We start from the raw sequence: 11280 nt of genomic DNA on the forward strand, positions 1-11280 counted from the left end.
CAATAGCACCGTGTCTACAGGGAAAATCTACAGATTTCTGGGTTCCACAATCTCCCAGCACCTAAGGTGGGCATTCCACATAGACACAATCATCAAAAAGGCCCAGCAGAGGCTGTACTTTCCCTGCCAGCTCAAGAAATTCAATGTGCTTCAGGAACTGCTGATTCAGTTCTACACTGCAATAATCCAGTCTGTCCTCTGCACATCCATCACTGTCTGGTTTGGATTGGCCACCAAACAGGACAGGGACAGACTGCAACAGACAGTTAAGTCTGCAGAGAAAATCACTGGCGCCAACCTGCCCTCCATTCAGGACTTGCACACCTCCAGAGTCAGGAAATGGGCAGGCAATATTATTACGCATAAACGTAGCCACATACAGAGACACACATGCAGGTATGCACAAAGGCATGCAATACATGCATGTTTTTTTATTACATGAAAACAGTCCACTGGACTTTCAGGTTTTTTATTGGTTAATTGTTATTTAACATTATGACAAACTATAGATGACTCTAGCATAGCTAATTCCCTATCGGGTTGTCTCTGCCAAGGAGAAATATCTAGAACCAGACTTGCTTGGTATTATTTGCTCCATCAATCAAACAGCAGAGGGAAAACCTGAATATGAAATTAGACATTTAAATAATAAATTTACTTATCAGATATATAAAGTTAAAAGATGGGCGGTGCACGGTCCAAAAGACTTTTAATATCTTGTTAGTAAAAATCATTCATTTGCTGTATTTCAGAACTGACTTTTAGCAGTAATTTTCAGGAGTTCGGTTGGTGTTGCTGCCTGTGTAAAGCTGTTCTTAGATGCAGGCTTTGTAAACCCAGAACTGGCATTAATTACACTTAAATATATACCTTATTGTGGTGTTAGCATTGGCCTTTCTAAATTAGCCTGTGTACGTCAGTATTTTTATTTTATTTTATTTTTTTTGTCTTTTTTCCCCTCCATGTGAAAAGGCAAATTTCTTAATTCTTAACATTTTTGTTGCTGGATCCCTTTGTTTTCTTCGTGAAGGGTCTGCTTCACAGGTTGACATTTTATTTTTCTTTCTTTTTTTTCTTCCTTCTCACTTTGTGATCTTTCTTGGTATTGCATTTGAAATAGATAGGGCCATTGACCATTTTAAATATACACTTAGGCATAGTCAAAGAAAGTTGAATCAGTTCATCATTCATAAACGTTGTGTCCAGATATTATACTGATTCAACTTTATTTGATTTTCTTAGCTGGATTATTGAGCATGCATATAAAGACAGGCCAGTTAACCTAGCACCCCAGCCTATGTCAGTCTATAGATATAACTGCTTACTCCACATGGATTTAATCCATAATACGCTACATGTCAGCTGCCGAGTAAATGCACCATAAAATAGAAATGTGCAGCATCACTGCTTATGTCTGCTGTTGCAGACATCCTTTCTGGATAACCGCACACAACCCAACAATTCGAACTTTGTATGAACATTTGGGTTAAATTATAGGATATGGTAACGAATACTCACAGAATAAGTTGATATTTAATTTAATTATGATTTTTCCCCCTCAGGTAAGCGTCAACGTGATCACTATGGTAACAGCGTAATGCATGGACCAGAAAGTGGGGTCAGGCTCATCGAAGATTACGTCATTTTCTCTGCCCAGCAAAACTGCAGCAAATGCAATCAAATGCAGGTGACAGTCGAGACCCTGACACTTACTGATCTGAAAGTGAACCGAGTCTTTAACGTTGTTATTTGCGCTTTCAAGTGCAAAGAAACTTTGCGATTTTAACCTGCACCCTGTGAAAATGACGCTCATTTTACGACAGTTTTGATCGGAAGTCGGCCCAAAATGTCGGCGCGCCTGCGAACTTCGGCATGGGCTATCAGTCGTATGAGGTTTATGTGTGGACGGTGGCGCCCCGAAGTCCGCCCTGACTCAGGAACAGACCTTTTATTTCGTCGACATCACATTTTGCAGAGAAATCGCTCTCTCCGTCGTGTAAACGGTCACTTGGGTAGACAGAAGACAGGCCTCGACAAGAAACTGAATTCACTATTTGACTGTCCCGCATCCAGCTGCAGCATGTCATTCACCAGCCCGGCTTCTGTGATGTCCCAAAGAATGGTGTGGGTGGACCTGGAGGCAAGTTGGTCATCTCAACCGACATTTGAATTTGCTAGGTGGCTTGTATTTAGTTTGTCATCTCCAAAAGCTATCGACGAGTCACTTAACTCTGTACGCTTGCTCAGCTAAATTGCGCACCGTTAGAAGCCATTATACGAGTCTAGCTTTCACAGCAGCGCTGTAACGGGTATTTTTTTTCACCCCCTTTTGGACAAGATGACGATTCCCATTTGTGCAGAGCTTTGACATTTTTAGAGATCTTTCTTTTATGAAACAGTGGTTGATGGTTGCTACAACTCAAGCAAATGTCTAAGATTAGCAAAGGGTTATACTACCGGAAGGTTTAGGCATAACTCCCCTAGCCCTTACACCGAAGCGGACAATGTCAAACTCCATGCTGAAATGTTGGTCTGCACCGTCATTTTAGTCAAATAGGTCTTCCACTTCGTTTTCAAAATGGATGTACATATTTTATCCCCAGCCAGCACATATTTCATTGAAATCTAAACTGTCAAGCGTTGTGTAGCAAACTCAATTTAACAAATAATCTCGAGTACATCGATAGCCATTTAACAGTTTACTCAGTCGACGCCTCTGTTGTTATGTAATGTCAGAGACCTCAATATGTTATGACTGAATTGTATGTTGTTCACTTATGACGTGGCAAAATGGAAAGTATTTATCTAGACGTTTACGTGCACTGACAAGCCAAAACATTATGACCACCTCCATAATATGCTGTTGGTCCTCCGTGTGCCGCCAAAACAGCACCGATCCACCGACGCATGGACTGTACGAGACCTCTGAAGGTGTCCTGTGGTATCTGGCACCAACATGTTAGTGGCAGGTCCTTCAAGTCCTGTACCTAGTCTGCAGTGCTGTTTAGGTAGGTGGCAGGTGCCAAATTGACATCCACATGAACGGCCGTACCCAGGGTTTCCCAGCAAAACATTGCCTAGAGCATCACACTCCCTCCACCAGCTTGTTGTCTCCTCACAGTGCATCCTGGTGCCATCACTTCCCCAGGTAAATGGCACAAACATACATGGCCATCTACTTGATCTAAAAGAAAACAGGACTCATTAAACCAGGTGACCTTTTTCCACTGGCACTTTCGACAGTGGACAGGGGTCATCATTCTGACCAGTCTGCGGCTACACAGCCCTATACGCAGCATCACTGTTGTGTGTGTGTGTTATGACACATTCCCCCCATAACCATCATTAAAATTTTCTGTGACTTGTGCCACAGTAGACCTGTCAGTTCGGACCAGACGGGATAGCCTTCGTTGCCCTCGTGCATCGATGACACTTGGGCACCCAACATCCTGTCGCCAGTTTGTTGTTTGTCCCTCCTCGGACCACTGTCAGTAGGTACTCACTCACCACTGCCGGCTGGGAGCACCCCACAAGCTTTGCTTCAGAGATGCTCTGACCCAGTCATCTGGCCATAACAATTTGGCCCTTGTCAAAGGTACTGAGATCTTTACTCCTGCCCATTTCTCCTACATCCAACACATTGACTTTGAGAACTGGTTGTTAGCTTACCATCAAATCTACCCAGACCTTGATAAGTGCCCTTGTTTGGAGATGATAAACGCTATTCGGTTCACCTCTGAGTGGTCATAATGTTTTGGCTCATCAATGTATGTGAGATTATGATTAGTCAAAGTAGAAATCGCAAATATATGCTATTTTACTCTATAATAACTGATCACAATGATTATTATAAATATCTACACATCCTCAAGGCATCAGAAATCATTAGTAATCAGTATTAGTTATGCTTATTCCACAGTGCTAGTTGGGTTCTCAATCTCTCTCGAAACTCAAAGCAGCAACCCCTGGCATGAATCCCTCCTGCATTCGCACAGTGCCCATTATGGGATACACTAATATACTCATGCACAACATACAGACTTGCACCACTAAGATCACATGTACTGAAGACCTTTTAGCTGCTTGGTCTGCAGCATCTCAGATTCCCAGTGAAGGACTTGCTGTATTGTTGCAACTATGATATTTGGGAGAGAAAATAATTGGCATGTTTGACAGTTCTGTCAGCTGCAAGGAGAACAAAGTATGTGATTCCATACAGCATATTAGCATTGTTGAGTATGCATGAAATAGCCTTTGACAAGTCAAAATGCATTTGTAGGTATCTCAAATCAGTATTTTGATTTGTCTATTTTGACATGTCACAATCTTTTTCACCCTTGAAAAGAGGACCACCCTGACGCAACGCTGACAATAATTTAGAAAAATCAATAATTTCAACCAGCCCAGTCAGTTGTTTTAGGATTTAATGACTGCTTCCTCACCAGGTCGTTATTCAGGATATCTAGAATTTCCTATGAAGTTACCAAATTGGTATAGTAATGAAAAAAATAAATAAAGGAAAAACAATCTTTGCTTTTATACAGACATCCATGGTTAGTGTACTTTAGGGATACAGCCAAATAGTTCATTGGCATGATATTTCATGATGTAATTATTATACATGTTTTTCTCATCTTCTCTAGATGACAGGCCTGGACATTGAGAAGGACCAGATCATCGAAATGGCATGCATTATTACAGACTCTGAACTAAATATTTTGGCAGAGGTAAGTTAGAAACTCTTTATAATTGTGCCATTTTGTTTTTCTTTCCATTTGTCTTATGGATATATGCTCATTGGTTTTCTGATGACAGGGGCCCAACTTGATCATCAACCAATCAGACGAACTGCTAGATGGAATGTCAGACTGGTGTAAAGAGCATCATGGCAAAGTAAGCTTTACTTATGGTCAGGGAACTAAGCCTGCTTTTTTGTCACTGTGTCACAAAATTGTACCAAGTGTGCTGTCATTGCGCGTATGTAAGACTGAATATCACGGGGTGTCCGGGTGGCATGCCAGTCTATTCCATTGCCTACTAACGCGGGGATCGCCAGTTCGAATCCCCATGTTACTTCCAGCTTGGTCAGGCGTCCCTACAGACACAATCTGCCGTGTCTGCAGGTGGGAAGCCGGATGCGGGTATGTGTCCTGGTTGCTGCACTAGCGCCTCCTCTGGTCGGTCGGGGCGTCAGTTCGGGGGGGAGGGGGAACTGGGGGAAATAGCGTGATCCTCCCACGCACTACATCCCCCTGGTGAAACTCCTCACTGTCGGGTGAAAAGAAGCGGCTGGTGACTCCACATGTATCAGAGGAGGCATGTGATAGTCTGCAGCCCTCCCCGGATCAGCAGAGGGGGTGGAGCAGTGACCAGGATGGCTCGGAAGAGTAGGGTAATTGGCCAAGTACAATTGGGGAGCAAAAGGGTAAGGGGGGGGGGCGATTTTTTTTCTTTTCAAAAGTGAATATTGCAACAAAACAAAAAAAGTTTTTCATAATTACTTTTTTTTATTTTTTTTGCATTTTAATAGTTTGAAGCCAGTTGTTCTCAAAATATCTTCCACTTAGCTTGATTATGAAAAACTTAAGCCATAAATTGAGTTCAGTATTCAGAATAGACGTTTTTATGAAAAACTATGTATTTAAAATTTGCCTGGGTTATTTGTGAAGAAAGGGGTGATTGTGGGATTGTGAGGACAGGGATTCAGTTTAAAATGTGGGTTCAGAAACATGTATAACAAAAGCCTGTGGTGTCAGAATGGGCTTGAACACTAAAAATATCCTTTTTACTGTCTAAGTTGTTTGTAAATGTTAGGCCAACAACTTTTAGTGAAAACTCTAACTTTTATATGTATGTTTTTTATGATGGTCTGCCTCAGAGTTGTTGACTTGTTTTTCCCAGCATAGGCCAGAGTTTTACTTTCACTTTATTTTATGTAATTATCTTCCCCAATCCATTAGAGTCATTGAATCTTTGGACTGTTTTAAGCGGCTTCTAAAAACCCATCTTTTCAGGAAGCCTTTTTATAGATCCCCATCCCTGCCTTCTGTTTAGGTGCGTTTTTAGCTTGGTCTGTTACTCCCTATAACTTGTCTTATAGTCATTCAATTTGTTTTATGTATTCATTTGTATTTTGTGTATTGAGTGTACGTATAGCACTTTGTAACTATGTTTTTAAAAGTGCTATATAAATAAAATTTTGTTTGCTTGCTTTTACTAAGCAAAGTTGATAAACAATTTGACCCCAATTTCTAACTGCATGGTAAATAAAAAAGTATGGTAAATAAAAATAACAATAACAAAATTAAAACATAATAATAATAAAAATAAAGGTAAATAAAAATGTGACCTCAGTAACTGCATGGTAAAAAAAAATGTTGGCTTGATATGATATATTGACCTAGAAATATGGAACATGTTTTAGACAGGAAGTGGAAAAGTTCTGCCAACAGGAGTGGTTAGTGATGTACCTAGAATCCATTCTAACTAAGAGTCATTGTTTCTCAGTCAGGCCTGACTCAGGCAGTAAGAGACAGCAGGATAAGCCTGCAACAGGCTGAGTACGAGTTTCTTTCCTTCATCAGACAGCACACTCCACCAGGACAATGTCCCCTTGCTGGTGAGTGCGTCTCCACTGTTTTTAATCTCTCAATATTATCCCCTATGCCCCCACTTCACTGCCCATGTGAACATATGCAAAGATCATTTGCCTGTCACAAAACAAAGACAACATAATTAAAATATTGCTGACTTATAATTTATGTGATTGTTTTGAAATCAGCCTACCCTCTTCAATTATACCCCGCATCTCTCTACAGGTAACACTGTGCATGCTGACAAGAAGTTCCTGGACAAGTATATGCCACAGTTCATGTACCACCTCCATTACAGAATCATTGATGTCAGCACTATCAAGGAGCTTTGCAGGTGAATTTTTGTAAATGTTGGTACCTCAACATTTGTGTGCCTCATTTTGTGCTCCTTTCAGCACAATTTGTGTTTTGAGAAATTTTCTTGATGCTCATCTGTCGTAAAAGGCTTTGCATAAGAATTTGTGATTAAATAAATTGTGTGGTTTATCTGGTTTGATTGTACTAGTCGGGATTGGCATGTGAATATGCCATACCAAAACCATAGGAGCTTTGTGTGATGCAATCCATTGTTACTTGATGTTTTTCTTGTCTGTTCAGTCTGTCTAATGGGTGCTTTCCATGCTGATCTCATTAATGCATCATTATCTGCTCAAGCACAATTAAAAATCTGTCATTATAAAAATTTGTATGTCAGTGACACAATTTGAATATAGCATTGCTTACTTTGTTTGGAAATCCATTGTGGAAAGAGCCCTAATTTAGCAATATATCCGAAGGATATAATACAATATGACATGCAGCCAAATGTAAGTGGGACATGACAAGATAATTTAATGCCACGGGAGAATAATTTGTGTTTGTGTTCCCTATGCACCCTCAGACGGTGGTTCCCACAGGAATATAAGCTGGCGCCTCAGAAGAAGGCATCCCACAGGCAAGTCCTAAGCATTCAGTCGCAAAAGCCATTGCTTACACATAAACACTGCTGATAAGGTACATTGTGTCTAATCCCATGAAGTTAGTCCTTCTGGACTCACCCTCAGTTCCAGGTAGCTTCACCACTGTTAGATATATAATGCCAAGGGCTACAAAGCACACATGCAGAAATTGATCACAGGTGACATTGTATTTTTTTATTTTGGGCTCCAGGGCCCTAGATGACATTCAAGAGAGTATTAGAGAGCTGCAATTCTACAGAGCCAATGTGTTCAAGTACCCAATAGAAGAGAAGAAGCGCAAGATTGTGGAGAACGGGGACAGCAACAAGAGTGTCTGCACAGCAAAATGAAGAGTAAATCCAGAGTTTAAAGTCTCTGCGTTAATATGCAAGAGAAAGCTGTTTCGTCAGTTCATCGTTGTCATCTGACTGTTTTAATTTCATTTAGTTGCTGAGTAGTCATAGTTATGGATGTTTTTTTTTTCCAGCATGAGCCAAAATTTCAAAGTCAAGTTTTCAACTTGGACCAAAGTCGGGGTGAAAAACTTGTTAAAAAGACAGCTTTGTTTGCTTTCATGCGTTTGTTGCAAAAGTTGACTTGTGTTTATTTAATCAGTTTTGTTTGGGATTTACTTATCATGTTCCTTTTTTTTTAAGGAAACCAGACAAGACAATAAAGTCACTGTTAATTTAGAGAAATGACATTCAACATTAAAATTTGAAAGGTTTATTCATGACATACTTCACTTACAAGTACAATGAGCAGTGAAATGCTTTTTTTTTTTTTGCAAACTCCAAGCTGTGTAACAAGAAGAAGTAGAACAACAAGATAGGAATAAAATTTTAAGTTAAAAATCTGGGGTGTATACAGAAGGTATACTCTTGATAAATATTTATACACAAATGTGCAGTTAATGTACAAATGTTTAAAAGTCTGTGTGAAGGAAAGTGTCAAAAGGCAAAATGTTGTTGTAACAGTTCTTAGGCTGTATACACACTGTTATTAATGTTATTGTTCAAGTTAATTCAAGTTGCTTGTGTCAGCGTGCCACCCATATTCATAGTATCAATGTCTAGACTTCAACACAAGGTGGCAGTGTGAACATTTGCTTATTCTCACCAAGTGTAGTTTTATTTGGAGTATGGCAGAACCAGAGCCGGAAACCCTTAAAAATGGAAACTGTTCTAAAGCTTTGGCTGAGAAAAAACCACATAATAAATGAATAGACAATAAAAGAAATTGTAATTGTAGAATAACATGTTGAAATTCACATTAATATGTTCATTTTAAGTAGGGGTGGAACCACAGAATTCACCGTTTGGTTCATATCACGGTTTTGGTGTCACGGTTTTCGATTCAGTACGTTTATGGTACTGGGGAGGAGCATTGGTAATTTCAACAAAAAAGAAAAAAAAACTATTTGCCTCAACTACTTTCTGGCTAAGAACATAAGGAACATAATAGTCAAATCTTAATCAAAAGAATAGGTTTTCTAATTGGTGTAAACAAAAAATGCAGCTTTGTTATAAAAATGGTAACCTTGTAGACTTAAGGCCATTAAAATAAAGTGTAGCATAGAGCTACGTAGGCTGTGTTGGACAATTCTTTGACAGTTCCTCGTCGTGTCTTCATAAAGTTGAAGAATCACTGTTGCTTAAGTGTCAGCGAGAGGGGATATTATGGCGCGGCTCAAGTACTGTATGCTGAAATCCTGCGTCCTCCACGACTGCACTGGGCTGCATAGCTTTCGCCGTTGCTTTAGTTATGGATTTTGCCCAGTCTGAATCTGCACGGAGAGGCTGTTTAAATGGTGTGGGGAGAAAAGAGTTGCTCTTTCCTACCCGACTCTCTCCTTGTAGGTCACACTGGAGTGCTGTCTTTGTAAATGGTTCATAATGTAGGAGGTATTGTCACTAACATACTAAGCCACTCGTGATGAACAGTGTTGCACACATTCGCCGTTTTATCCACGACTTTTTTTTTCTTTTTCCGTCATTGACGTTGGTGACACTAACTACTGCTCCAATACAGCGAACCGAAACAAAGCTGTACTTTTGTCTTGTCCATTTGCCAGACTGACTGACAGCTGTACTTCATCTGTAACAACTGAGAAGTTTCACCAGGTTATTGGTTTCTGTGCACACCTTTGTAACCGAGCGTATTTCCGCCCACTGCGGAATTCGAGCCAGAGCTGTACTGCACCAAGAGGCGAAGGGAACCGCCCCCCCCTGGCAATCGGCCAATGCGTCTTTTTGTAGATTACAATAGTCACCCTCTCCCGGAAGCGCGCCCTCGCGCCTCGTTATTCTGCGCTCCGAAGAGACTTCTGAGGATCTGCACGCTTCCGGATTCCACCGCTGCCACCAGTGTAACCGAGCATATTTCCGCCCGCTGCGGGATTCGATCATCCGGAGTTGTGCTGCACCACGAGGCAACAACGCTAACAGATCGACTAAAGGGGGCAGACCCTCTGGCGATCAGCCAGTGAGTCTTTTTGTACGTTACACCCTTTTGGCTGAAATCTGTGAGGCTATTCCCCATGTCTAGTGTGACAGTAAATACTGGTAGAAACAGTTGCCTGACTCGACAATAAAAAAAGTACGCAGTAGGACTCACAGCCTATTTCAAACAAACTGAACAATACATACATGCCCCGAACCGTGACTAGCGATCCGAACGGTTCGGATTTTTGACTCGAACCATCCCCAATTTTAAAGAGGAAAACCTTGCTGTACCACATGGTATGTTATCAGGAATGAGGAACACGTATTTGTCATTTCATTCCATGCACCTGCGCACATGAAATCAAACGAAATATTGTTTCCCCCAGCCCACAACAGTGCAACACAAAGACAAAAACGCATCCTAACTACAAGAACACATATACCCAAACTACAAAAACAGATATATCCATCATGTAAAAAAAAAAATCATTGTCCAAGAGAGCAAACGCCAGGATGACGAATATACTTACCAATACTTACCACCCGAGGGCAGTAGCCACAAACGTACCTAACTGTAAGCTATACCAGTATTGTATTTAGTAGTCTAAGATTTCGACAGAAGAAGACACCACACGATACTTGATGCACATGTTAGCTGAGTTGTCACCGTACCTTAATAAATAGTTGTAATTATTGAATCCAAGTTTCTTCATTTATAATAAGAAGCATTACATGGTACCAGGAGTGGTCCAGAGACAGCCGTCATGGAAAGTTTGAAGCCGCCTGACGCTGTGAGTTGGACTGGAAATGTGGACTAGGAGTAGCGGACGTTCAAACAGCGATTCATGCTGTACCTTCAAGCCCTCGGACTGGATAACAAACCGGAAGCACGGAAGATTGCACTGCTACTTACCGTCGCGGCCAGCCAGACACCTTCGACACACCTTCCCGCACTCCACACATCGATACCAAAAACACAGTAAACGCTAGGCGAGGCCGCCATAAGACCGCCCTCGGTGTTTCCTGTGTTTCCTGCAGATGTAGACAAAGACACTGCATGGATGGTACTAGGTGAGGCCTCCGCAAACGTGAATTCGCGCAGCCATCTCCCACACCGGTACTGGGTGAAGCCGAGGCAAACCGGAATTCGCGCAGCCATCTTCCCACACCGGAAGCAGAAATTATAAGAGCAGTATTCTTAAAAGCTACTCTCGCAGTGTGTGATTCAACTCTGGGTTTAACTGCAAGACGAAATTAGTGTTTATGAAAGAATTGTTCTCCAGCATTCGATGCATGTACAGTCGA

The 11280-nt window shown here is 41.2% G+C and overlaps 1 protein-coding gene across 1 annotated transcript; it reads left to right on the top strand.

Annotated features, from left to right (window-relative positions):
* The first annotated feature begins 1848 nt into the window (after positions 1 to 1848).
* Positions 1849 to 9125, top strand: smfn (small fragment nuclease). Its single transcript, XM_056284993.1, has 7 exons — positions 1849 to 2140; positions 4644 to 4727; positions 4816 to 4893; positions 6508 to 6619; positions 6819 to 6927; positions 7474 to 7527; positions 7743 to 9125. Exons 1-7 carry the CDS (start codon positions 1889 to 1891, stop codon positions 7879 to 7881), a joined length of 828 nt encoding a protein of 275 aa, XP_056140968.1. The 5' UTR covers positions 1849 to 1888; the 3' UTR covers positions 7882 to 9125.
* Positions 9126 to 11280: the final 2155 nt, after the last annotated feature.

The sequence above is a fragment of the Lampris incognitus genome, chromosome 8, assembly GCF_029633865.1.
Source record: "Lampris incognitus isolate fLamInc1 chromosome 8, fLamInc1.hap2, whole genome shotgun sequence".
Classification (NCBI taxonomy): Eukaryota; Metazoa; Chordata; class Actinopteri; order Lampriformes; family Lampridae; genus Lampris; species Lampris incognitus.

Bases quoted from the DNA above. Each gene is read 5' to 3' on its own strand.
- smfn (XM_056284993.1), top strand. From the start codon at position 1,889: ATGAGGTTTATGTGTGGACGGTGGCGCCCCGAAGTCCGCCCTGACTCA. The intron at 2,141-4,643 runs GCAAGTTGGTCA...CATCTTCTCTAG, and splicing joins TGGTGTGGGTGGACCTGGAG to ATGACAGGCCTGGACATTGA. The intron at 7,528-7,742 runs GCAAGTCCTAAG...TTTGGGCTCCAG, and splicing joins CAGAAGAAGGCATCCCACAG to GGCCCTAGATGACATTCAAG.